Source organism: Plecotus auritus, assembly GCF_963455305.1.
Source record: "Plecotus auritus genome assembly, chromosome: 8".
Classification (NCBI taxonomy): domain Eukaryota; kingdom Metazoa; phylum Chordata; class Mammalia; order Chiroptera; family Vespertilionidae; genus Plecotus; species Plecotus auritus.
In genome coordinates this window covers 76,744,767-76,771,675 of record NC_137782.1, presented here as the reverse complement: position 1 = coordinate 76,771,675, position 26,909 = coordinate 76,744,767, and the positions used below count along the sequence as shown (strand labels likewise).

The 26,909-nt window shown below is 42.5% G+C and overlaps 2 protein-coding genes across 8 annotated transcripts in view; one reads left to right on the top strand and one right to left on the bottom strand.

The window, feature by feature from the left end:
* Positions 1 to 21,373, bottom strand: part of NDUFAF5 (NADH:ubiquinone oxidoreductase complex assembly factor 5) — a 40,353-nt gene extending 18,980 nt beyond the window's left edge. For 3 of the 6 annotated variants that reach the window (XR_013961508.1, XR_013961509.1, XR_013961510.1), the window contains exons 1-6: positions 21,100 to 21,360; positions 18,355 to 18,395; positions 10,617 to 10,680; positions 5,895 to 5,942; positions 4,441 to 4,544; positions 2,149 to 2,188 (exon numbers count right to left, since the gene is read on the bottom strand). Coding sequence is in view for 1 of the 6 variants with exons in the window: in XM_080685877.1 (XP_080542003.1) it covers positions 2,149 to 2,188; positions 4,441 to 4,544; positions 5,895 to 5,942; positions 10,617 to 10,680; positions 18,355 to 18,395; positions 21,100 to 21,339 (537 nt within the window). In the remaining 5 variants the exon portion in view is untranslated. Of the gene's footprint in view, positions 1 to 2,148; positions 2,189 to 4,440; positions 4,545 to 5,894; positions 5,943 to 10,616; positions 10,681 to 18,354; positions 18,396 to 21,099 lie in introns of all 6 variants that reach the window. The other 3 variants (XM_080685877.1, XM_080685878.1, XM_080685879.1) reach the window with 3 other exon arrangements.
* Positions 21,374 to 21,456: 83 nt separating this feature from the next.
* The window catches only part of ESF1 (ESF1 nucleolar pre-rRNA processing protein homolog), a 67,528-nt gene continuing 62,075 nt past the window's right edge, over positions 21,457 to 26,909 (top strand). Inside the window, exons 1-2 of one of the 2 annotated variants that reach the window (XM_080685868.1) lie at positions 21,457 to 21,513; positions 22,896 to 23,573. In XM_080685868.1, coding sequence (XP_080541994.1) covers positions 22,937 to 23,573 — 637 coding nt within the window. In that variant the 5' untranslated portion in view covers positions 21,457 to 21,513; positions 22,896 to 22,936. Of the gene's footprint in view, positions 21,731 to 22,895; positions 23,574 to 26,909 lie in introns of both variants that reach the window. The other variant, XM_080685869.1, reaches the window with a different exon arrangement.

Genomic DNA, 26,909 nt, shown 5'->3' with positions numbered 1-26,909 from the left:
GACCTGGTCACCCCCTGCTGGCCCGGTCACCCCCAACTGCCCTCCCCTACAGGCCTGGTCCCCTCCAACTGCCCTCCCCTGCAGGCCTGGTCGCCCCTAACTGCTCTCCCCTGCTGGCCTGGTTGCCCCCAACTGCCCTCCTCTGCCGGCCTGGTCGCCCCCAATGCCCTCCCCTGCAGGCCTGGTCCCCTCCCCAACTTCCCTCCCCTGCAGGCCTGGGTCTCCCCGCAACTGTTCTCCCCTGCAGGCCTGGTCGCCCCCAACTGCCCTCCTCTGCCGGCCTGGTCGCCCCCAATGCCCTCCCCTGCAGGCCTGGTCCCCTCCCCAACTTCCCTCCCCTGCAGGCCTGGGTCTCCCCCCAACTGTTCTCCCCTGCAGGCCTGGTCACCCCTAACTGCCCTCCTTTGCAGGCCTGGTCCCTCCCAACTGCCCTCCCCTACTGACCTGGTCACCCCTAACTGCCCTCCCCTGCTGGCCATCTTATGGTGGCCATCTTGTGTCCACATGGGGGTGGCCATCTTGCTTGTTTGAGTGATGGTCAATTTGCATATTACCTCTTTATTATATAGGATATTACAAAATATAAAAACATATTATAAAATGTGAAGCAATTACAAAACACTACTAGTATATAAGCAAACTGCAAAATCCTTAGTTTCTTCCCTTTTGCCCTTTTAGAGTTATTTCCTTGTCTAGTCACCAGACTCTAACATAGCAAGTATCTAATATTTAGTCCTCAGCTTCTGCAGCTTCTCTCTACCTCAGAGGGCTTATCAATTCCCATGGATTTCACAAGGATTATTTTCCAAAACTTATGTTTAGCTTGTACATCTTCTTAGAACTCTAAATTCATCTTCAACTTACTGTGCCATGAACATTAGTCTCCTGGCAAACTCACTCCCCAGAACATCCAATACATATTGGTTCTTAAACCAACTCCCCCTTACAATTGCCGCAATTCTGTTAATTATCATCTTCTATTCCCTTTACCTGATCACTATCATTTTTCCCTCTACTTTTACTAATTATTCTCCCAGGTATCCAGACTCAAAACTTTAACTCCTCCCTCTCTTTGATCTTCAGATCTTACCAGCCACTAAACCATGAATTCTTCCTTTGCAGAGTCCTAAATTCCTCTCTTCCTTTTCACTCCTATCATTCCCACCTAGGTTTAGTTTATCTCATGCCTGGAACACTGAAACAATCTCACTTCAATTGAACCAACTTCTGGCATCAGCTTTCTAATCAACAAAAGGAAGACATCTTGCACAGTTATTTAACACATACAAAAGAACATAGTGATTGGCAAATGGTATGTGCTTCACATATGGTAGTTATTATCCTGCCATCCAGTTGTTTAATCATGTCACCTTCCTCTTCAAAATTCTCCAGTGACTCTGAACTGCCTAAAGAATAAACTCCAAATTCCCTATTCTGTCACCCAAGTCCTCCCAAATCTGGTCCCAGTATACCTCATCTCCAAGCATTATGCTAATCCTCCAAAGAGGCTTCCTCTTGGTCCTTTCATGCTCCTGGCTCTTGTACCTCACACCTATCCTGATTCTGCCTTTCTGGAATGTCTTCCCACTCCAAACCCAACCACTCTAAGGCACTGTTCAAGTAATTCCTTCCTCTTGAAGCTTTCTTGGCAGAACCAAGCCAGAGTGATCTGCCTTTTACCTACCACTCAGCTATTTGCTGATAAATACCAGCCAACCAACATCTACTGAGAACTCTCTAAGTATAGGCATGAGGAAGATACAAATATAAATAAATAAGTTAGTACTCACAAAAAATTTATAGGCAATTAAGGAGAAAAAAACCCTATCAGAAAAAGTCTTGTAATATCAATATTACCTTGTACAAGTTACCAGAGTCTTCATAAATATTTAAATATCTCCATACTAGATTTTTTGAATTGGCAGGGTGGGGGGAAATCACCCAATGTATTTAATATGTCAAAGGGCACCAAGCATATCCAGCCCACAGAATATAATAAATACTTAATTGATTTGCTTCAATTTCCAATTTTCAGATGTATAAAATGGAAAACATCTATAAGTTTCCATGTGAAAACAGAAACATCTGTAAGTTTCTAATAATAGATAGAATAACACATGCTATTGGAATCAACATTAAATTTCTTACCTGTTCAAGTGCTCGAGGAAGGTCATTCACCCAGTGCAAACTAAAAAAAATGAAAACATGTATTTGTTCTAGCTTAATTCATATAATTAATTAGTATAAATATGGACAAACCATAAAAAAGGAGTTAATTTTAAGTTTAAAATTGCATATCAAAATTCACTGACTGATTTTATACAGGTTTTTAAAAATATGCCCAGGGAAAACTTTCCTTCTGTCACACTAGAAAATGTGATAGCATTTCACTTTGTCAATACGATTTTATGTGCAATTATTCTTCGCTAAATAAAGTAAAAGTAAATTTTTCAAATAAGACATACAAATGGCCGACAGGTATATGAAAAGATGCTCAACAACACTAATCATTAGGGAAATGCATATCATTTGAGTTATCAACACCTTATATCTATTAGCATAGCTATTATGAATAAAACAAGAGACAACAAATGCTGGCAAAAATGTGGAGTAAAGGGAACCCTTCTACACTACTGGTGGGAATGTAAATTGGTACAGCCACCATGAAATAGTATAGAGGTTCCTCAAAAAAATTAAAAATTGAACTACCATATAACTCAAAGAAATTCTAGGTATATATCTGAAGGAAGTGAAAAAACCTTTTATTTCAAAGAGATACCTGCACGTCCATGTTCAGTGCAGCATTAGTCACAACAGTCAAGATGTGGAAACAACATAAGTGTCTTGCAGAAAAAAAGGTTCCCCACCTCTGCCTTAGATCAAGCCTCTGTAATGTTTTTCATTTCATGACAGATTCTGAATACTTTTCAAAATTTGTTCAGCAATAGGATCTGAATACTTTTCTAAGTTTCTCAGCACCCCTCGATAAACAGGGAAGAAGTTACAAACTCACTGAAGAAAACAGCAGAGGTGCCCAGCCAGTGTGGCTCATTACTTGAGTGTGGAGCTATGAACCAGGAGGTCAGGGCACATGCCCAGGTTGTGGGCTTGAGCCCCAGGAGGGGGCATGCAGAAGGTGGCAGATCAATGATTCTCTCTCATCATTGATGTTTCTATCTCTCTCTCCTTTCCTCTCTGAAATCAATAAACATATATTTAAATAAAAGGAAGGGAGGGAGGGAGGGAGGGAGGAAGGGAGGAAGGGAGGGAGGGAAGGAAGGAAAGAGGGAGAAAAGGAAAGAGCAAAGGTAACCAACTCTCCCAGTTTGCCTGGGACTGAGGAGTGTTCAGGGACACAGGCTTTCTAGTGCTAACACTGGCAAAGTAATGAGCAAACTGTGATGACTGTCCACCCTATCAAAAGGGTTGTACTGAGCATGTTGAATCTTTGAAAGAAAATCTGACTATAATAATAAAGCAGGAGAAATAAGGTACCACATAGAATATTTTATTGTCTCTATTAGACAGTAAGTTCTTTAAGGACAGGATCCCTGTCTGAATTCATTTTGGTATTCCCCCAAAGCATCTAGCTCACTGGCTTGCATATTATAATCTACTAGAGGCCCGGTGCACGAAATGTGTGCATGGGTAGGGTCCCTAGGCCTGGCCAGCAATCAGGACTGATTGGGGCCTTCTGGCTGCCGGCCAGGGCTTTCCTTCATTCTGCACCGCCCCCTGGTGGTCAGTGCATGTCATAGCAAGTGATCGAACTCTCAGTCTCTGGATCAAACTCCCAAGGGGACACTATGCATATTAACCTTTTATATATAGAGATTCGATAAATATTTATAATAATATGTTTGTGTAATAAGTGTGGAAGGACATGGTAGAAAGAACAAAGGGGAAAAGGTAATCCTAAGGACTATATTTCTATGTAGAAAAAGAATTAAAATAGAAGGAAATGCTAGCTTTTCCTTATTTACCAGAATCTATATATATAAAAGCCTAAGTGACTGTCTGACTGTTCGACCGGTAGCTATGATGCGCAATGATCATCAGGGGACAGACGCGCAATGCAGGAGCTGCCAAGCTGCGGTGACTTGGCAGCTGCAGTTCTCGGGTGATGCACCTGGAACCAGAGAGGAGGGAGCCCGATTCTGGGGTGCATCACCCAAGAACCACTTTTGACTCAATCCCTACAGGCCAGGCCGAGGGACCCCACCTGTGCACGAATCCATGCACTGGGCCTCTAGTGAGTTTATGAAAGTTGAGGTACTATATCATATTATCTCCACTAGGGAGCCAATATCCACAATCCTTTACCAGAGAAATCATACAGTTTATAAACAAAGAAAACCAGGTTTGTGATTTTAAGAATTTACTCCCTTATCTATTTTATTTATAACATCTATTTTTTAAAAGTACAAATGGATTACCAACCTTAAACTGCTAACCACCAGGTCAAATGTATTTTCTCTGAAAGGAAGGAATTCTTCATCAGCTAAAACAGTGACAGTAGGAATTTCCGTTTCTAAGGTATTTTTCTAATGGTTAAAAAATAGAAGTTCAAAAACACATTTATAAAATCTCAATTATTAACACAATCACTGTTTGTTTAACCTAAGACATGTTATATTTCTTGGCAGTTTCTAGCCCTTCTGGGGGAAAACAAGGAAGCCACAAAGAAGGCACTCAAAAAATATTTCTTAAATTACACTTAAGACCAGTCAAAAAACTGGTTAGCTGGTTGGCAAAACATAAATAGGACAATTATCTCACACCGAAACAAATCTCAGAAAGCTAAAAGTTTAAGTGGAATAACTGAAGCCACAGAAGTATTAGATGAAAATATTGGTGAACATTTTCTTTGATGAAAATGCATAAGCAAACACAACTCAAAAGGCAGAAACTATAAAGGAAAAGATAGATATATTTGATGATAAACTAATCAAAAACTTCTAAAAAGCAATAAATAATGTAAACAACACACTTGGGGGAATATTTATGACATATATAATGAAAGATTAATATCCCTAAAAAATAAGCGAGAATAAAAACCACTTAGAATAAAAACATGTCAAGGGTAAAGTAGATAAAGGACAGGTACAGACACATCACAAAATTATAAAATTCACAAATTAAAAAATACTAATAGCCAAATATCAGTAGCCAAAAAACATCAACAGTGATTTGGTTGTATTAGTAATCAAAGAAATGCAAATAAAAATAACAAGATTCCACTTTCTGTCTATCAGATTGACAAAGACAAAACAACTGGACCAATGTTGCCAAAAAGGAGGAGAAAAGAGTACTGTCATTAAATATGGTTATTTAATCTTCCTAAGGTCTATCTGGAATCCATAAATTCTACTAGTAGGAATTTATTGCCAGGGAGAAAATAAATAAAACACATAAGGTTGCTTTATATGATTATGTTCATCACAGTGTTGGTTATTAAGAAACTAGAAATATAACTGTACTACAATACAAATTTAGCTAAATAAACTATGGAATATTCATATATTGGAATACTATATATCCAATTTAAAAGACAGTGTGTGTATGTCATTCACTGATATAAAAGAAAGATAGGCTGTGAAAACATAGCATGTTAGCATAACTGTTTGTATAAAACCGTATATTGGGGACAGTTAAACATCTACAAAGGTGGAGACCAAATACCACCAGCAGATGTCTCTGAGTGATGGAACTAGGGTGATTTTTTTCCTTTTTGCCTTTAAAGGTCCTGTATTATTTAGTTCTTTTTCGTGTTATTATTTATAATCAGAAAAAAATAGTTATTTTCATTTCAAAGGAAATAAAAATAAAGAAACAAAGAACTAAAAATCAAACCAAGAGACCAAAAACCAATAGTGTATTAAAAAGCTACTTACCAAAGCATTTTCTGCTATGTCCGCTTGGAAAAACTTTCCAACAGTTTCCTGCAATAAAATAATTAAAGCTGATCCAATGTTACAAAAACAAACAAACAAAAATCCAGTAACAATAAAACAAATGTTGAAATTTCTAAAGGAGAATGTGATAGTTACAGATTAATTTTCAGCTTTGTAAGGGTATTTTTCTGCATAAAAGCATTATGGTACAAATACCTTAATAACACATATTAAGTTACAAAGATCTATAATAATAAAAGTGTAATATGCTAATGAGAATGAACAGCTGAATGACCTTCTGGATGTCATTCCGGATGAAGCCGCAGCGGTGGGGGCCAACGCAGAGGTGGTTAGAGGCAATCAGGTAGGCAGGCAGAGTGGTTAGGGGTGATCAGGCAGGCAGGCGAGCAGTTAGGGGCGATCAGACAGGCAGGCAGAGGGGTTAGGGGTGATCAGACAGGCAGGCAGAGGGGTTAGGGGCAATCAGGCAGGCAGGCAGAGTGGTTAGGAGTGATCAGGCAGGCAGGCAGGCCAGCGGTTAGGAGCCAGCAGTGCCGGATTGCGAGAGGAATGTCTGACTGCTGGTTTAGACCCGATCCCGAATGATCAGGCTTAAACCAGCAGTCGGACATCCCCCAAGGGGTCCCAGATTGCAAGAGGGTACAGGCTGGGCTGAGGGACACCCCCCCCCATGCAAGAATTTCATGCACTGGGCCTCTAGTTTAAATATAAGCACCCAACCTTATACTTAATATATTTAACTATATTTAATTAAAGAACACAGGTGTAAATAATCAACATCTTTAATTTACTCCACTGGGTTAGGCACATGTATTGACTTTTCTAAAGCATAGTATGCCCTGAGCTAGTCCCCACTCTTGTGCCACAAAAGGCTTGCATTGGTTTTCCAGCCTCTTAGTTGTTCATTCAGAGCTTACACAGAGTAAAGAAACACAGATACTGAGGGGGGAGGAGGAAGAGAATAAGTGGCTTTCTTTTCCCTGTTTCACTTATCCTCCCTTCCTTCGAAGAGGAAAGGATACAATATTTCTTTCAAATTAACACCTTCATGTTCTCTTTTCTCTAGGATCCAGCCCCCTCCATCACTATCTCTACCAATCTTCAATTTCTATCTTCTTGAAACAGCAGATACCTCCCAATCTTGAAAAATCTCCTTTAACCACCTTCAAGTTGTTTTGTTTGTAATCCACAATCCCGCTTCTTACTAATGTCTTTATCCTCAATTTCCACTTTCACTGCTCAATGAAGACTATTTCACTGCTCAATGAAGACTATTTCACTAACAATGTAAGCACCAACTACAGTCTGTCTGCACTCAGTCCTACTTCACTTTACCTATTAATGGTCTCCTAGAAACATCACTGCTTTCTACTCTTATTCCCCTCCTCTGCTAGATATGTCAATCCTTTCCACTTTACCTACATCCCCTTCTTAAAGAACTTCACTGAAAAAAAATAAAAATAAAAAAAAATAAAGAACTTCCCTTCCCACAACTTGGAAAGGTCAGCCTACAGTTACGTGGCCACCTGAGGACAACTGGTATGCAGGTGAATGTTTAACTATAAGCTCTCCAAAAATGGGGCCCTGAGTTGTAGTGTTTGTCAATTTCCATGGTGTAACTACTCCAATAGAGGATTTCATGCTACCAACATGATGGAGCTAAATGTGGAATTGGGAAGAAATGTTACACAATAGGCTCCAGTACACTAATGCCAGGGGTGAAAATTAGGCTAACCAGATTATCTATCCCTGTCTTTCACTCAAAATACTTGGAGTCAGGGTAGAAGTCCCCAGGGTTGGAACAGCATGTAGACTTGGGGTGGAAGCAGTGGAGTGCTGGTAAATCCTATCTAATAAAAGAGTAATATGCAAATTGACCATCACTCCAAGACACAAGATGGCTGCCCCCATGTGGACACAAGATGGCCACCACAAGATGGCTAGCAGGGGAGGGCAGTTGTGGGCAGTTGGGGGTGACCAGGCCAGCAGAGGAGGGCAGTTGGGGGAGACCAGGCCAGCAAGGGAGGACAGTTGGGGGGGACCCAGGTCTGCAGGAGAGGGCAGTTGGGGGGACCAGGCCTGCAGGGGAGGGCAGCTGAGGGGACCAGGCCTGCAGGGGAGGGCAGTTGTGGGCGATCAGGCAAGCAGGGAGGGCAGATAGGGGTGACCGGGCTGGCAGAGGAGGGCAGGTGGGGGAGACCATGTCAGCAAGGGAGGACAGTTGGGGGGGAACAGGACTGCAGGGGAGGGCAGTTGGGGGGGCCAGGTCTGCAGGGGAGAGCAGTTGGGGGAGACCCGGCCTGGAGGGGAGGGCAGTTGTAGGCGATCAGGCAAGCAGGGGAGGGCAGTTGGGGGGAACAGGACTGCAGGGAGGGCAGTTGGGGTGGGACTAGGCTTACGGGGGAGGGCAGTTGCAGGGGTACCAGGCCTGCAGTGGAGGGCAGTTGGGGGGGGCAGGCCTGCAGTGGAGGACAGTTGTGGGGAACCCAGGCCGGCAGGGGAGAGCAGTTGGGGGGGGACCAGGCCTGCAGAGGAGGGCAGTTGGGGGAGACCAGGCCAGCAGGGGAGGGCAGTTGTGGGGGGACCAGGCCTGCAGGGGAGGACAGTTGCGGGGGGACCCAGGCCTGCAGGGGAGGGCAGTTAGGGGTAACCAGGCTAGCAGGGGAGGGCAGTTAGGGATGACCGGGCCAGTAGGGGAGGGCAGTTGGGGGCAACCAGGCCTGTAGGGGAGGACAGTTAGGGGCAACCAGACTGGCAGGAGAGGGCAGTTAGGGGTGACCAGGGCGGCAGAGGAGGGCAGTTAGGGGCATTCGGGCCGGCTGGGGAGCAGTTAGGCGTCGATCAGGCTGGCAGTGCAGTGGTTAGGGCAGGGGTGGGCAAACTTTTTGATTCGAGGGCCACAATGGGTTCTTAAACTTGACCGGAGGGCCAGAACAAAAGCATGGATGGAGTGTTTGTGTGAACTAATATAAATTCAAAGTAAAGGAGCGGAGGGGAGAGCAAGAGAACCCTCCGCTCTTTCGGCTCTGCGGGCCGGATAGAACAGCCGAACGGGCCGGATCCGGCCCGCGGGCCATAGTTTGCCCACGGCTGGGTTAGGGGGTGATCAGGATGGCAGGCAGAAGTGGTTAGGGGCAATCAGGCAGAGGCAGGCGAGTGGTTGGGAGCCAGCAGTCCTGGATTGTGAAAGGGATGTCCAACTGCCTGGGATCGGGCCTAAACGGGCAGTTGGACATCCCTTGAGGGGTCCCAGATTGGAGAGGGTGGAGGCTGGGCTGAGGGGCACCCCCACCCCCAGTGCATGAATTTCGTGCACCGGGCCTCTAGTATTTAATAACTGGCTGTTGGTTGGGGACTGTTTGGTAGCATTTGCCAACTTCCATGGTGCAAATACTCCCACAATGGCTGATTTCAAACTACCAATACAATGTCACTAAACATGGAGTTGGGAAGAGATGCTAACAATCAGCTCTCATGAGCAAGTGTGAGCTAACTCTAACACACCATTGGGTGTAGGTTACTCATATCAGGGCCACATGCACTGATGAACACCAGGGATAGAAGAGGTCAAAGTGGGGGAATAGGAGACATATGTAATACTTTCAACAATAAAGATTTTTAAACAATATTTTAAAAAGAGGAATCAATGAATAAGTCTTTTAACCTGAGCAACTAGAAGAATTGATTTGACATGCCCATCATATCTAATCAGTCATCAAGTTTTGTGGATTCTACTAGGTCTCTCTAATACATCCCTTCCTTTATATCTTGCAGCCTCCATACAGGAGGCAGGTCTTTAACTCTCCTGTCTGCACTGCCTTTAACACAGCCCTCTAACTGGTCTATTTCTTATCATCTTCCTTCTTCAATCCTTCTTGCATACCATCCTAAAATTAATCTTCCTTAAACATCACTACATCACACCATACAATATTCTACCTCTGTGCCTTTCCTGCGGCGATGCCTTTACTTCCAATGCCTATGAAACACCAATTCAGTTTCTTTTAAATCCCAGATCAGATTCTGTACCCTTTTAGAGGTCTTTGGCCACATGAACCCTTACTGGTTTTTTCTTTCCCTTAACTCCTGCTGCAGTTTAATAATTGTACCATTTCTGTGGCATTTACTATTATCAACAACAGTGGAGCCTCACACATCTCTACCTGTGTCCTGACCCAAGTATATGTTTTTTTCTACTGTAAGTAGATTTTATATAAAAATCCCACTTTAATCTGTATCCAGCAGTGGCTTATACATAGGGATTAAACCAATAAATAAATGTCTTTATGGTTGAATTAGAAAATGCAAAATAAAATGGTCTAAATATTAATAAAGGATACTTATCACACTGAAATTATTATTTTTCCTAGCTAAAATATTAGCTTAATCACATTCTTTAAATGAATGTCAATTGGATTTTATTGTGAATTATTAAAAACATTTGCACAAAGTAGAAATAAAGAGCAACATATCTTATATACACTTAAAAAGCTATCATTAGGAACACTGTATAAAACAGATTCAAAGTAAAGAAAAACGATTTTAAAGAAAAATACTTAAGAGAGGACACAAAACAACCATTAGTTCAACCACTTAAAAAAATTAGCAATTCTGATACAATCCAAATATAACTGATTAAGAAATTCTTTCCTTAAAATCAGCCAATTTTATTTCTCAAAGTAAATTAAATAATAAATATACCTTATTCAAATTTTGTGCTATGTAACCTCTTCCACAACCGACATCCAAAGCAAGGGGAAAATCTCTAAAAAACAGACACAGAAGTTATGTGCTGTCTGTAATAATATAGTCCATAAAATAATTATTAAAATCTAATTTTGCCTATAATTCACTAAGAACTAATTTGTAAGTGAGTGCAACTTTCAAAAAGTTTTATTATCTCTCTTTTCTGCCTTGCAAGCTGTAAGTACCAGAAAACATACCAGACAGAGAAAGTCTATCTGGTCCAGCCATTCATAGGATCTCACAATCAACCGGCTTTCCATATGGTTGCTCCATGACATGGATTCAAAGAACAGATTTAGTGAGTGTACTTTAATTTGATAATATAAGCAGATAAAGAGTAAAAAGAAGTTAATGTAGATTAACACCAGCTGGTGTGGCTCAGTGGTTGAGCATCAACCTATGAACCAGGACAGGAAGTCACAGTTTGATTCCCAAGTCGTGGGCTCGATCCCCAGTATGGGCTCGAGCAGGCACAGCAGGCAGCCAATCAATGATTCTCTCTTATCATTAACTAGAGGCCTGGTGCACGAAATTCGTGCACTCAGGGGGGGTCCCTCAGCCCGGACTGCGCCCTCTCACAGTTCGGGAACCATCGGGGGATGTCCGACTGACGGCTTAGGCCCGCTCCCCAAGGGGTGTGGGCCTAAGCCAGCAGTCGGACATCCTTAGTGCTTCCGCAGAGGTGGGAGAGGCTCCCGCCACCACCACTGTGCTCACCAGCCATGAGCCCGGCATCTGGCTGAGCGGTACTCTCCCTGTGGGAATGCACTGACCACCAGAGGGTAACTCCTGCATTGAGTGTCTGCCTCCTGGTGGTCAGTGAGCATCCTAGTGACCGGTCGTTCTGCCGTTGGGCTGAAACTGGCTCTCCAACATCCCCCAAGGGGTCCTGGATTGCAAGAGGGTGAAGGCCAGGCCAAGGGACCCCACCAGTGCACAATCAGGGCTAGGGAGGGACACAGAAGATTGGCCAGTTGGGGAGGGAACACGGGAGGGCTCCAGGGCATGTCCAGCTTGTCTCGCTCAGTCTCAATTGGCCAGACCCCAGCAGCAAGCTAACCTAGTGGTCGGAGCGTCTACCCCCTGGTGGTCAGTGCACGTCATAGTGACTGGTCAACTGGTCGACTGTCTGACCTCTGGTGGTCATTGCATGTCATAGGGAGTGGTTGAGTGGCCTTAGCATATTATTAGCATATTACGTTTTGATTGGTTGAACGGCCGACCAGTCGACTGAACACTTAGCATGTTAGGCTTTTATTATATAGGATGTTTCTGTCTCTCTCTCCCTTTCCCTTTCTCTCTGAAATCAATAAAAATATATATTTAAAAAAAACACACAAAAATATTCCACATACCTATTAGGAACATACTAATTATTTCTACTTCTCATGACTTAGATATCACCATATGAAATATCATATGTTAAACTAAAAACAAAAACACCAACTAATTAATAGCTCACTTTTATTGCAGTCTTACCAGGTTCAGAAGTATGCTAAGTGTTCAAAGTTCAGTAAGTTAACCCAAGGTCATCCAACTAAAAAGCAGCAGTCAAAACTTGAATTCAGTCAGTTTGAACCCTTAATCAGAACCATTATTCCCTGTACTATGCTGTCTTCTCTAAATATACCATACTAGAGGCCCGGTGCACGGATTCGTGCACTGGTGGGGGGCCCCTCGGCCTGGCCTGGGACCCGCCTGAGGGATGTAGTAGTGCCAAAGCAGCAGACATTCAGGGAGGAGCCCGAGCCTGGGCCGGGCACTGCACTGCACTGCTCATGCTCATCCTGGCCCTGCTGCGCCTATCGCTGCCAATGCTCGGTAGGCTTGCTGCCGCTCTGCTGCGGTCTCTGCACCTGTCCTAGGGCAATAATGGTGCGTCCATGACCGAGAAGCGGCCGCGGGCTCATGCCCAGTCAGTCCCAATGCCGGTCCTGGTCTGGATCGGGGAGGGACGCAGAGGGGGAGTCCCCACGGGAGAAGCTTGCGCCACCGCAGCTGTGCTCACCAGCCATGAGCCCCGCGTCTGGCACCTTTTGGTCAGCTGAGCAGCACTCCCACTGTAGGAGCGCACTGACCACCAGGGGGCAGCTCCTGCATTGAGCGTCTGCCCCCTGGTGGTCAGTGCACATCATAGCTGCCGGATGATCTGTCGGTCAACCGGTTGCTTAGGCTTTTATATATATATAGATAGATAGATTATACTAAGTCAGGACACATCTAATTGTAGAACATAGGCTTATGAAAAATTTGTGACAAGAAAACTTAAAATTTTACTCACTAATAACATTTTTCCTATTGGAACCAAAAGAGTCCCTTTTCAAGTTCTGTTGAAACATATGTTAAAAATATAGAACACCAGTACACAACTGGAGAACCACTGGTGAAAGAGAACCATATCCTGATTAGGAACACAGGTAGTGTGGCACTGAGAAGTACACAGGCTTTGAAACCAGAAAGACATGAGTTAGAATTCTGGGCCTGCCATTTACTGGCTCTGTGACCAGAAACAAGTGATTTGATCTTGCTGTATCTCAGTTTACCCAAACATAAAATGGAAAAGTTATTATCTCCCTCAGAGTTGGTGTAAAATTTTTAGTAAACAGTACATGTGAAGTATTTAGGCTAGTACAATGCTCAGCAGAAGTTAGTTATGAGTTATGATTAAAACAGTATTAAGTGAGCCTCAAATAATGCAAATAAGACCTTTACTAGTAATAATCTGTGGGGTTCGTGGACACAGACAATAGTGGGGAAGGCCTGGGGAGAGGAAGAGAATGAAGAGGAGAGAGGTCAATGGGGGGAAGAGGGGTGAAAGGAGGATATCTGTAATACTTTCAACAATAAAGATAAATTTTTAAAAATAATAATCAGTGGGTTAGTTTTGTTAAATCATCACAAGATTGCCAAAACCGGTTTGGCTCAGTGGAAGAGCATCAGCCTGCGGACTGAAAGGTCCCAGGTTCGATTCCGGTCAAGGGCATGTAATTTGGTTGCGGGCACATCCCCAGTAGGAGGTGTGCAAGAGGCAGCTGATCGATGTTTCTCTCTCATCGATGTTTCTAACTATCTATCACTCTTCCTTCCTCTCTGTAAAAAATCAATAAAATATATTTAAAAAAAAAAATCATCACAAGATTATTGCTGACAATATAAACTATTCTTTCTAAAACCAGAACATTAGTATAAGGACATTTAGATTGGTATTTTAAACTAGTGTCCTGGTGCACGGATTTGTACACATTGAAAGGAAATTAATTAGAATAGTTTAATATCGCTATTCGCATCTTGCTAATGAAAATAAAATAGGTTTCTGCCGAGTCTCCTATCTACCTACTCCAGGACTTCCGTGAGGATCAAATAAGATGAGGCATGGGAAAATGCTTCACAAACATTTGGTTAAACTGTAAAATGTTTACACCTGGCTATAAAGCAAGTTGGGTTCCTGGGCTGAAGAAACTCCAAGGAGGCTAGTCACTAGGGAGAGGAAGCCAGGCGTTGCAACGTGATGTCATTACCTGGCACCCACAGCCATTGTTTCCGGGCTGGACTGGGCTGTGGGCCACATTTTGCACCATGGGGTCTTGGCAGCATTGACTGTGATTTGGTGGGGTGTCGCTCCAGGGTGGCGGGGACTGTGTCCCACTTGGGAAAAGCCAAGTGTTGGTTTGTCGGCACCAGGACTGCGGTACTGTTTATTTTTAAACTAGAGGCCCAGTGCACAAAGTTCATGCATGGGTAGGGTCCCTAGCGGCTGCCGGCTGCCAGCCGGGGCCTTCCTTCATTCCGTGCCACCCCCTGGTGGTCAGCACACATCTAACTCCCGGTCAGTCAAACTCCCACCCATGGGGACAATTTGCATATTAGCCTTTTATTATATAGGATGGCCAGTGCATGTCATGGCAGCTCCTGCATTGAGTGTCTGCCCCCTGGTGGTCAGTGCACATCATAGCTACTGGTCAGACGGACTGACACCTAGCCTTTTATATATATAAACTAGAGGCCCGGTGCATGAAAATTCATACACTGGAGGGGGGTCCTTCAGCCCGGCCTGCCCCCTCTCACAGTCCGGAAGCCTCAGGGCAGGAAGCGACCCGGTGATCAGGGGAAGGCGACACCCCATCACACCTCTGCTGCTGCCGCTGCCGGCAGCTCAAGCTTCGGCCAGCCCTGGTTACCTGAATCTCGGGCGGCCCTGGGCGGCTGGACAGCCACCATCCGAGCCTTGCCTGCGCCTCGGGCCGGCCCTGGGCAGCTGCCATCCGAGGCTTGCCTGTGCCTCGGGCTGGCCCTGGGTGGCTGGGGGGCTGAGGGGACTGAGCGCCACCATCTTGTGGCTGTGGGCACCGCCATCTTTGAGGGCGGGGCAGCAATTAGCATATTCCCTCCTTATTGGCTGTGGGTGCCACCATCTTTGCAATGGCGTGAGGGTCAATTAGCATATTCCCTCTTTATTAGATAGGATAATTTAATTCCAAAGAGTTACTATTAGTTTAAGACATGCTTTTAGCCATAATCATAGTTCTTTCCACAAACTGCTTTATTCAATATTATGACTTAAAAAAATTATTAAATTCACAGATTTGGAAAATTTGTTTAATTTATTAAATCACAAATGGCCTATAGTTCAGGCAAATCAAATGACAACAGTATAGAGAATTAGATATTTTTTAGATCTTTAAACTAATGGAACTAATGAACAGATGAAATAGGGGCAATTATTTGTAACAATGAAGCTTTTTAAAAATATATATATTTTATTGATTTTTTTACAGCGAAGACGGGAGAGGGAGAGAGTTAGAAACATCGATGAGAGAGAAACATCAATCAGCTGCCTCCTGCACACCCCCTACTTGGGATGTGCCCACAACCAAGGTACATGTCCTTGACTGGAATTGAACCTGGGACCCTTGAGTCCGCAGGCCAACGCTCTTTCCACTGAGCCAAACCGATTAGGGCTGAAGCTTTTTTTTAACCTTATGAAATTAAACCATCCCAACATTATTAAGTAGCAAGGATATAGCTAAAATATAATTGAAAGAGTTTGTGATTTTACACAATTCCCTTTTTTATAGACAAATGTAATAAATTCATCCCATATTGGTCTTTAATGTTTTTTAAACAAACAAAAAAAGCACAAAAAGCGATGTACTAACATCACAGAGTAATTCTATGCAAAGCTGTCGTTTAACTGTGGTTCCCACCATCCTATATAATAAAAACCTAATATGCTAAGTCAGTGGTCAGCAAACTCATTAGTCAACAGAGCCAAATATCAACAGTACAACGATTGAAATTTCTTTTGAGAGCCAAATTTTTTAAACTTAAACTTCTTCTAATGCCACTTCTTCAAAATAGACTCGCCCAGGCTGTGTGGTATTTTATGGAAGAGCCACACTCAAGGGGCCAAAGAGCCACATGTGGCTTGTGAGCCGTAGTTTGCCGACCACTGTGCTAAGTGTCTGGTCTGGTCATCCATTCAACCAATCAAAGTGTAAGATGCTAATGATATGCTAAGGCTGTTCAACTGCTCACTATGATGTGCACTGACCACTGGGGGCAGTTGACTGGTCGACCAGTCGCTATGACGTGCACTGACCACCAGGGGGTAGACACTTTGACTGGTAGGTTAGCTTGCTGCTGGGGTCCAGCTGATTGGGACTGAGCGAGATGGGCCGGACATGCCCTGGAGCCCTCCTGCAGTCCCTCCCTGGCTGGCCAACCTCCTGCGTCCCTCCCCGGTCTCCACTGTGCACCGGTGGGGTTGCTTGGCCTGGCTGGTGCCCTCTCACAATTTGGGACCCCTCAGGAGATGTCGGAGAGATGGTTTCAGCCTGATCCTGCAGGCCAAGCCGAGGGACCCCACTGGTGCACAAATTTGTAAACTGGGCCTCTAGTGTAGTTATAAATTGGAATCTGTAAAGTTTTTACTATGCATAATATAGAGCAATATCCATCAAGATTTTAATAATTACTTAAAGAAAATGTTCTTTTCTCAAATCTGCCTCTATATAATTATCATAGAACAGTTATTGCCATGAAGAATACTTAAGATAAAATGGCCAAAGTCTCTTCTATCCTGATTGGGAAACAAATCTAGGTAGACTCTCCTTTGCTTAGATCAGTGGTTGGCAAACTGCGGCTCGTGAGCCATATGCGGCTCGCGAGCCGCTGTTTGCCACTCTGTTGACTAATGAGTTTGCCGACCACTGGCTTAGATGATAAAGGATTCGGTTGCTATTTTTAGTTAAACTTTTAAAGCTAGGTTTAGTAAATATTAAAAATTCACATGCAGTCAATTCTTTTAAAATATATATATTTTTTTATTGATTTCAGAGAGAGGAAAGGAGAGAGATAGAAACATCTATACTAATAAAAGGGTAATATGCTAATTAGACCAGGTGACCAGATATCTTCCAGACGTCTGATTTCATTTCGGACAAAGCCACAATGGCAGGGCCGAGGCAGAGGCAGTTAGGGGTGAACAGGCTGGCAGGGGATCAAGCAGTTAGGGGAGACCAGACTGGCAGGGGAACAAACAGTTAGGGGTGAGATCTGGCCAGCGTGGGGGAGCAAGCAGGGGATGGTCAGGCTGGCAGGGGAGGGCAGTTGGGGGAAATCAGGCAGGCAGGCAGGTGAGCAGTTAAGAGCCAGCGGTCCCAGATTGTGAGAGGACTGTCCGACTGCCATAGGGATCGGGCTTAAACCAGCAGTCAGACATCCCTCGAGGGGTCCCAGATTAGAGAAGGTGCAGGCCGGGCTGAGGGACACACACTGCCCGCCCCCTGCCCCCGTGCACCAGGCCTCTAGTCAATGATAAGAATCATTGATCAGCTGCCTCCTGCACTGCCTACTGGAGATCGAGCCCACAACCCAGGCATGTGCCCTGATTGGGAATCAAACCATGATCTCCTAGTTCATAGGTCGAGGCTCCAGCTGGCTGCAGTCAATTCTTTATCTCCATTTTTGGAGCTATTTTTCCATTACTGGCTTTTGGCTAAATCAAGTGGATCAGTCATTCAAGCTTAGAGGGAAGCTAAACCTTTTGCTTCCCATTCATTCTTTCTTTAAGCAACAATAAAGAACACTTGCTCTTCTACACATGAGAAAGAAGAGACTTATGTTGGAAGCCACCCATTGTCTTCACTAGTAGAGAGAGGTGGACAAGGAGTCCAGAAGGCTGGTTAACCTTGAAGGCTCTGTCAAGTGTCAGAGCCAAGCACCCACTGTCTAGTTGAGACAAAGGGAGCTGAAGCAACTTCCACCTTTTAGTTTTATGTAAATCCTTGCTGATTGGCTATTATTGGAATTGCCTGCCTAAGGGCTATGGGTGAATCTCAAAACCTGAATAAAAGGGATAGCAAGGCCAGAGCAAAGCGGAGTCCTTCCTCTTGAGCTGGGCTCCCGCCTGGCCCCCAATATTTCCAAATTAGTATTTTCTTGTCTAGTCTCTTTCATTTGTGTGCGGCCTCCTCCAGAGCCCGAACCCTGAACCTGAACCCTGAACCCTGAACCCTGAACCCCGCGGGACGTCGGGGGGACACTCACAGACTTAGAGAGGGATTAAAATCACTAATCCTGGTAATAAATTTGTCCAGATTCTGTCATTCCAGATATCAAACCCTCATCATTTAATCTCTCAAGTCTCCAGTCAAAGTTGATTGTATTTTGTTATGTATTCATCATCACCTACCTGGCTATGTCATATACACGGTCCGCAATCCGACTTCCAACCTGAAGGATTGAAGAGACAATGATGTATACAAGTTAAGATGAGTAGGTTTAACAGAGAAGTAACACTCTTTTTCTAGTATTTAACAATCCATAGGTTATTTATATTTCAATATGTTTGTAAGTAAGTACTTTATCCCCATTTCAATGTGACCATAGCAACTTTCTTTTCAAATTCTAAATAGGAACATAAGAAATAAAAATATCCCAGGAAACAAATTGAGGCAAATTACCTCAGAATTCAAGTTAAAGAAAATCAAGACTAAACATATTCTATATATTCTATATTCTGTGTGTGTGTGCCATATAAATGTATATAGCCTTTATATTTCATGTGCTACAAGAGCACAAGAATGAAAATCAACAGGAACATAATAGAAACATTAATTATCCACAGATATTAGCATATTGTATATAAAAGTGAAAAAGTATTTGATTAGCTGGGGTGTATTACAGATCAATGTGTAAACTTAATCACTCAGTTAAAAACTCTTATCATTTGATGACTACTAACAAATTCTGTAGAACTCCTAAATGAGTAAACAACTTCCCTGAGCAATGTTTGCCAATTAGAAAAAGTCAGCCCTGACCGGTTTGGCTCAGTGGATAGAACATCGGTCTGCGGACTGAAGGGTCCTAGGTTCGATTCCGGTCAAGGGCATGTACCTTGGTTGCGGGCACATCCCCAGTAGCGGGTGTGCAGGAGGCAGCTGATCGATGTTTCTCTCTCATCAATGTTTCTAACTCTCTATTCTTCTCCCTTCCTCTCTGTAAAAAATCAATAAAATATATTAAAAAAAAGAAAAAGTCAGCCAATTCTGAAGAAACTGCAATTCCCACTCCTTCCCCAACCCCACCCTAAATTTAAAAGAAGTCATAAAAAAGGTGCCTCCTTTTGCTGGGCTAGCTTCATCTGGCAGGAATGAATGCAACAGCCTGGTATTCTCTACATTCTACTCATTCCCTCATAAACACCCCAGAGTTTCTAGTAGGACCTGAAAGTTTAGAACATATGTGTATCTGTTTGGGGGGTAAGAGTGGAGAAGGGAGGAGGTACAGCAGAAGTCTTTTCCCAGAGTCTACTTTGGACATTATGCTCAATATGAATACCTTGTATTTATTATAAAAAGAACTATCATATACTTTGTTTCATTTATTCTAGTCCTGTACATTGGTCAGGCCTCAGTCTAATTGTAATCCAGGAGCTTTTCGTGGAGAAGACTGGCTAGGAATGTCAATCTTCTAAGTACATGTCATCATGAACTCTGACAAGATAATCAATTATCAGATCAGGCCAGGGCTTGCACAGAGCTCTGACCAAAGTAGGCGCTCTGTGTTTGTTACTTGACTTCTATTTTGCTCGACCCTTAAAGAAACAACTACATAGGCTTCAGCTTTGTACTGTCTATTCAGAGTAGAAAACCCTCAGTCTCTAGTCTACCTGGGCTGAGAAGAGGAGGTCTCTCAAACCAGCACAGAAAAACAAGAGATCTTAATGTATTTTAATTTGATCTTCCCAAAACAAAAATCAGATCCTACCACTCCACTGCTAAAATCCATTCAACGGCCTCACATTCCTCTACAGCAGTGCTGGCCAATAGAAAAACAGTAAGAGCCACATGTGTAGTTTAAATTTTCCTAGTAGCCACTTTACATGAAAAGAAACAGGAGAAATTAAGTTATAACACATTTATTTAACCCAATATATCAAAAAATATAATTTCAACATAGAATCACTATAAAAAGTTATTAGTGAAATATTTTACATCTTTTTCCATAAGTCACTGAAATCCAGTGCATTTTATGGACTAGCCATATTTGAAGTGCTCAGTAGCCACATGTGGCCAGAGATTACCATATTAAATGGGGAGCTGAGATAGAGAAGAAAACCCAAAGTCCTTACCCACTTTGGCTCTTATAACCTGGGCCCACCCTGCCCTCCTCTCCCACACTCCCACTAGAGGCCTCAATAAGGTCCTTTCAGCCTCAGGGGCTCTGCATTTGTCTTTCCCTTTGCCTGCAAGGCCTTCCTCCTCAGATCTCAGGGTGGGTTATTATTATTAAAGAGTTTTAGTTTTCTTTTTTTAAAATATATTTTTATTGATTTCAGAGAGGAAGGGAGAGGGATAGTGAGATAGAAACATCAATGATGAGAATCATTGATTGGCTGCCTCCTGCACGCCCTCTACTGGGGACCGAGCCCGAAACCCGGGCATGTGCCCTTGACCGAAATCGAACCTGGGACCCTTCTGTCCGCAAGCCAACGCTCCATCCATTGAGCCAAACCAACTAGGCTCAGGGTGGATTCTAATGCTTCATCAGATCGTTTGCCATGTCGATGGCCTTCCCTGACCATCGCAGTCACTATACCACTTCACTTGATTATCTCACCTTACTTCTTAGCTGACATCAATGTTTTGTTCACTGTCTGTCTCGCCTCCCACAAAAATGAAATCTACTGAGGGCAGCGGTCTAGTTTGCCCTGGACATATCTATAATTCAAGCAATATGAGTGAATGAATGAATGAATGAATGAATGAGCACCTTACAAATATCCGAGCCCAGCCCTTCCGTGATTAGAATAGAGCCCCAGAAAGGCAGGGCGCTGCTCAAGGTCACGCGGGGAGATGGGGTCGGTGGGGACCCGGCCAGAGCTCCGGACCTAAGCCAAGGCTCCGCACTGCCCTCCCCCGCCCCGCGGACTCACCTCCTCCTTCAGGTACTCAAACTTCATAGGCTCGGGCTGCCGGGCCGCCCAGTTCTTCTGTTTCCTCTTCAAATCCCGATCGAAGATATTTAGGGCTCTAGGCGAGGCGCTGCTCGGGGGAGAGACGCCAGAAGCGACCTTTCGGACACCAAGGTTCTTCCCCGGGACCCCCGCCACAGAAGGTCGCCGCCACCGGAGCCAGAACCGAGTCAACAGCAGCATCTCTCTGAATGGTGCCATTTGTTGGCGCGCCTCCCGCGCGCATGCGCCGCCGCAACTTGGGCGCCTACTCTAGAGCTCTTCGCGAGGGAAAACGGAGGTAGTTTGGCCCAGGTCGCCTGCCATTATGGCGGAGCGTCACGCAGAGGATTGTGGGTGCGGTCCCACGTGAGGCTCGGAGAAGGCTCCTAGGAGGTGAGTCTGGTAGACTGTGGAGGGGGCAGGACCAGTCTGTGACAGGAATCGTGAGGGATGCTCCCTTCTTCCTAGCTTTCCAGCCTCATTTTTCAGACTTCCTTGGTCCTGCTCAGGTCCTGTTGAGGGACCTCCGTCCAGTAGCAGCGTCCTGAGGTTTGGGAGCTGGGAAGGAGACCCTGGTTCCGGGCCGCCCTGGTGTTCTCCGCGTTAGAGGGTGGGTATCAGGGGAGGGTGGACCACAGAGATGAGGGTCCGTCGGAGGTGAGGTCAGGCCGCCTTCCCCTCTCTGAATATCGGAGGTTTGCCTTCCTTCTAAGCGTGTACATGCATTACTTCTGGTAGTTGGATGAGATGGTACCTACGTCGTAAGGCTGTTCAAAGCGATAAATGCTTTAATACATCTAAAATTCGTAGAATACTACCTGGCATGCTGTTATTAATACTACTTTTAAGTGTGCACGAGGGTTATTGAAACCTATGACTTTACTTGGCCTATAAATGTTGTTTTAAATTTTTAGGGTAAAAATACAGCTTTATCATCAAGCCTTGCGTTTTTGGAACAAAGCACCACTATCCTGTTTGGTTAATTACTTTTTGCTCTTAATAACCAAAGACTTTTGACTCTTTACAACACTTCAAATCTAGAGATACTAAACCATTAGTGACTACCATTAGTGACTATTTTTAAGAAACAGTGCTAATTACATACACACGTATTCTAATATGTTAGGGTGCGGAGCAGAATGAGCCCATTTGGGCCATGGTCACTTCTAGGATAAGAACTCAAAGAAAGACATGATATATATTAATAACTAGAGTGAGACTGCCTGGTTCTTGAAGGATGGTCGGATCTAAACGGAGCTTTGTGAGCTAAACCTGACTTGATTTTGGTCTGTTTTGTTAGGAGACTAGCCTTGTAGAACTAAAGGCTGTTTGACATAACATGAGGTAAGGACTGACAGAGTAAGTGGGACCAGAATACAGACTTGTATCCCAAAGGAAGAAAAAAATGAAATGAGACCAGTTGAAGCTTGGGAATCTTAAATACATTAGCTTTTAACATGTAATGCATACAGTTATACAAACAGAAATATAGACATTCTAAGTGAGTACAGTTGGTTAGTAAGCATTTGCCCCAGAATTCTGCTTGCTTTTGCCTTAAATTTATTTTTTTAAGTACTCTGTAATTGAAAGAGGATATTCTGATAGTTTTTGGTTTTCTGCTTGTGACTCAGAATAAGTTTCTAAATGAAATTAGACTTTTTACTTTTATTTGCATTTAACTTAGACTATATTGTGAATTAATATTTTTTCCTGAAACATCTCATTTAATTATATTACTAAGCCTTCATTATTGTAACATTTGTTTTATTTTTCAGTGTTTGGTTTCTTCAAGCATTTGTCAGTCAGACATTTAAAAATGTCATCCAAACAAGAGATAATGAGTGACCAGCGGTTTAAGCGGGTTACAAAGGACCCAAGATTTTGGGAAATGCCAGAAAAGGATCGAAAAGTCAAAATTGATAAGAGATTTCGAGCAATGTTTCATGACAAAAAGTTCAAGTTGAATTATGCTGTGGATAAAAGAGGACGCCCCATCACCCACAGCACTACAGAGGACTTGAAACGTTTTTACGATCTTTCAGATTCTGATTCAGATCTCTCAGATGAAGATAACAAAGCATTAAACCAAAAGAAAATAAAGAAGAAAAAACCCCAGAAAAATGAAATTGAATCAACAAATCTAGTTGAGAAAAAGAAAGAAACCAAGAAAATTAACCAAAAGGATTCTGGAAATAAAAATGATTTGGATAACTCTGAAAAGATTCAGAAAATGAAAAACTCATGCAAATATAAGAAGGTAGATTCAAAAATAAGTCCCAAGAAAGATAGTGAAGAATTTATACCAAAAAGTACAAAAGGGGAAAAAAGTAATGTTCAACATAATACAGACTTGTGTCCCAAAGGAAGACGAAGGACAGTAGACTCGGGCACTTCTGAAATTGTGAAATCTCCCAAGATCATGTATTCTGAGACAAGAAGAGAAATGCAGTCAGGTTTGTTGGAATAAATTAAGGATTCTTTGGTATTACATTATTTATATTTAATCTTTTTTAAATGTAAGCATATTCAATAAGTATTTTTACAGTATAATGGGGTTTATCAAGTGCTTATTTAAAAATATAAAGGTACGAAAGAAAAAACATCTAATCATTATTAATATTTGATTTAGTATTATAATGGCTAGAAGAGATATAAAAAATTGAGTCCTGAGGTTAAAAAATAAATTGGATTTGTGGTGAGGGCTAGTTAGAGCTGTATTCTCTAATCAGATAATGTGTTATTATGTTCTCATCAAATGATAAGAGTTGTGCCTGAAGAAGATAGTAGAATTGGGTACTCATTCATTTCTTCATTCAACTACTGTAAGTGATTTGTATTTAGCAGATAGACCATGAGTAAGACATGGTTCCCCTCTCAGGGCTACTGTTAGCTTATATAATGTCTGTGAAAATTAGAAAAAGGTATGCCCTTCTGAACACACAGAACTCACAGTTTGGTGAGGGACAGCATATTTAAGTGAAGCAACAGGTTCTCTTAACATGAGTAGACATAGCTTTTCTGTACAGTGCATTGCTTAGTGAGTGGAGTTTGCCTTGATTTCAGCCTGTCTTGCCCTTTTGCAGATCCTTTATTGCAAAAGACAGCTCTCTAAACTATGCTGGAGCCCTGGTTGAAAGCAGCACTTTCCAGACATCCCAATAAATTTAATAAACATTTTTTTTTTAAGTATCACTGTCCAATAGAAATATCTAATTTTGAATTTCCTAGTAAACATGTTAAAAAGTAAAAAGCAGGTGAAATTAATTGTTAATATATTTAACCCAGTATATAAAACATTATTTCAATGTGTAATCAATATAAAAAATTGAGCCAGGCTGGTGTGGTTCAGTGGTTGAGGGTCAACCTGGAACCAAAAGGTCATGGTTCGATTCCTGGGCAGGGCACATGCCCAGGTTGCGAGTTCGATTCCCAGCAGGGGCATACAGGAGGCAGCAGATTGATGTATCTATCTCATGGATATTTCTGTCTCCTCCCTTACCTCTGAAATCAATAAAAATATGTATTTTTTAAAAATGGTAACAAATAATTAGAGGATCGATTAATAAGTAAGTTATGGTACATCCAAGTGTGATTATGATATATGCAGTTTTCAAAATAGGCTATAAAATAGCATAAATGGTATGATTACTTAAAAATAAATTAGTGGATATATCATAGAAAACAAATTTAGGGAGTTATGTACCAAAATAACCATCCATTTATCTCTGAATGAATAATTACTAGTCATCTTTTCTTTCTTTAACTATATTTTCTTAATTTTTTTGTAATAAGCGATTTTATAATTAGGTGGAAAATGATAAAACTTTTTTTTAAAGAACTGGATAAGTAGTATTTACAATCGCTACTAGAGCAGTATCATTTAAGAATAGAGGCAATCCCACATTATCTAGCATAAGGCTTTGTAGGTGGTGGGCTCTGAGCAAAAATTGAATACTCCAAATATATCTGATATTGTCAAAAATATTAAAATACTACATCTCTTTAAATCTCCCATGTATCATTCCCAAAGTGTGATATGTAGTATTACTATCATGTGAAAAGATGTCATATGTGAGATATGCAAAACTTTTTTATGTTAATAGTTACGTATTTACTTCAGCATCTTAGGAAAAAAAGGAACCACCACATTTCAGGGATTTTTATTTAGAACAAAGCTAATATTTAAAATTTAATTTTAAAATACTCAATTTAATGAAAAATATTGCTGATATGCAAAAACCATGAAAATGGTATGAAATGACTAATGCTTGATAAATATTGCAATAGTTCTTAGTCATAGGCCCCCAAGATGTTATTTCTGAGCATGTTGATTAAAAGAGAATTCTGATGCTTATCTTACAGTAAAATTCTTTCACCATTATGATGGTGTCTTTCTAATCCTATATACAGAACTTATAATACTGCCTTCTTTTTATTCTTTCATATCTACTGCCTTGTTATTTTTTATTACTCCCACTCTTTTTTGGTACTAAAATAAAAGCCTATTTCCTACTTTTCTTCTTTAAAAAATCCTTTCCACTTAGTTACAGATCAAATGGCAACTTTATGAAGCCTTCCTTATTATAAATACTTCTCTGCAGGCAAATTTAGATGTGTCTCTCTCTGTTGTGCTTTAGAATATAGCTTCATAAATCACCAATTTCTTTTTGTGTATGAACTCATCAAAAGCATGAGGTCACCTTACAAATCATCTCTCTTTTCCCTTTCCCTAGCTCAATGCTTCATACTTAGTAAATACTTAATAAGTATTTGGTCAGTGAATGACTATTATAAGACTACTAGTGGCCCGATGCACGTGCAAGAATGGGCCTTCGTTCCCCTGGCTGCGGGCACTGCCCTTGCTCTGGCCAGAGCCGCCTTTCCGCTCTGGCCCAGAGCTGCCTTTCTGCCTTCCCACGCTGCCCAAAGGCCCCGAGCGGCTGGGGTGGTGCGGAACGCCTGCGTCCCGCCCAGTCCCTGGTCACTCAGTGCCAGTGTATGCAAATTAACCTGCCATATTTGTTGGGTTAATTGGCATACTCACTCCTGATTGGCTGGTGGGCATCACATAGGTACGGTCAATTATCATGTTACTCTTTTATTAGGTAGATAGGACCACCCTGGCCTGGTAGTTCAGTTGGTTGGAGTGTCATCCCATACACCAAAAGGTTGCAGGTTCAATTCCTGGTCAGGTCACATACCTAGGTTGTGGGTTCAATCCCTGGGGTATGGGAGGCAACCAATCAACATTTTTCATATCGATGTCGCTCTCTCTCTCCCTAAAATTAAATATATATACAGGCAGTAGTCGGGTTACATCAGAGATCCGTTCCTATGGCGCGACGTAACGCGATTTTCGCCATAAGTCAGAACCCACCTACATCACTCACATGGAGCACATACATAGCACTAATGAAGTGAAACAGTAAAAATAATTTAAAAGAAAGATAACAATTTCTGACCTTTACTTGTGGTAAATAATAAAAAAACATAAAGCACATATGTACATACGTCAAAATGACGGAACTTTTTTTTTTTATAAATACTGTAAATGGGAGATGGCGACGTAACCACGAAATGACATAAGTCGAGTTCGACGTAATCTGAGGACTGCTTGTATATGGTGTGTGTGTGTATATATATTCATACACACACACACACACACACACACACACACACACACACACACGTATATCCATTCTTGAGTGAGGATTTAAAAAAAGAAATTATAGGACCAAGAGCTAAGTTCCAATTTCATTCCTAGTCTTAAACTAAGTTCCAACTTAAAG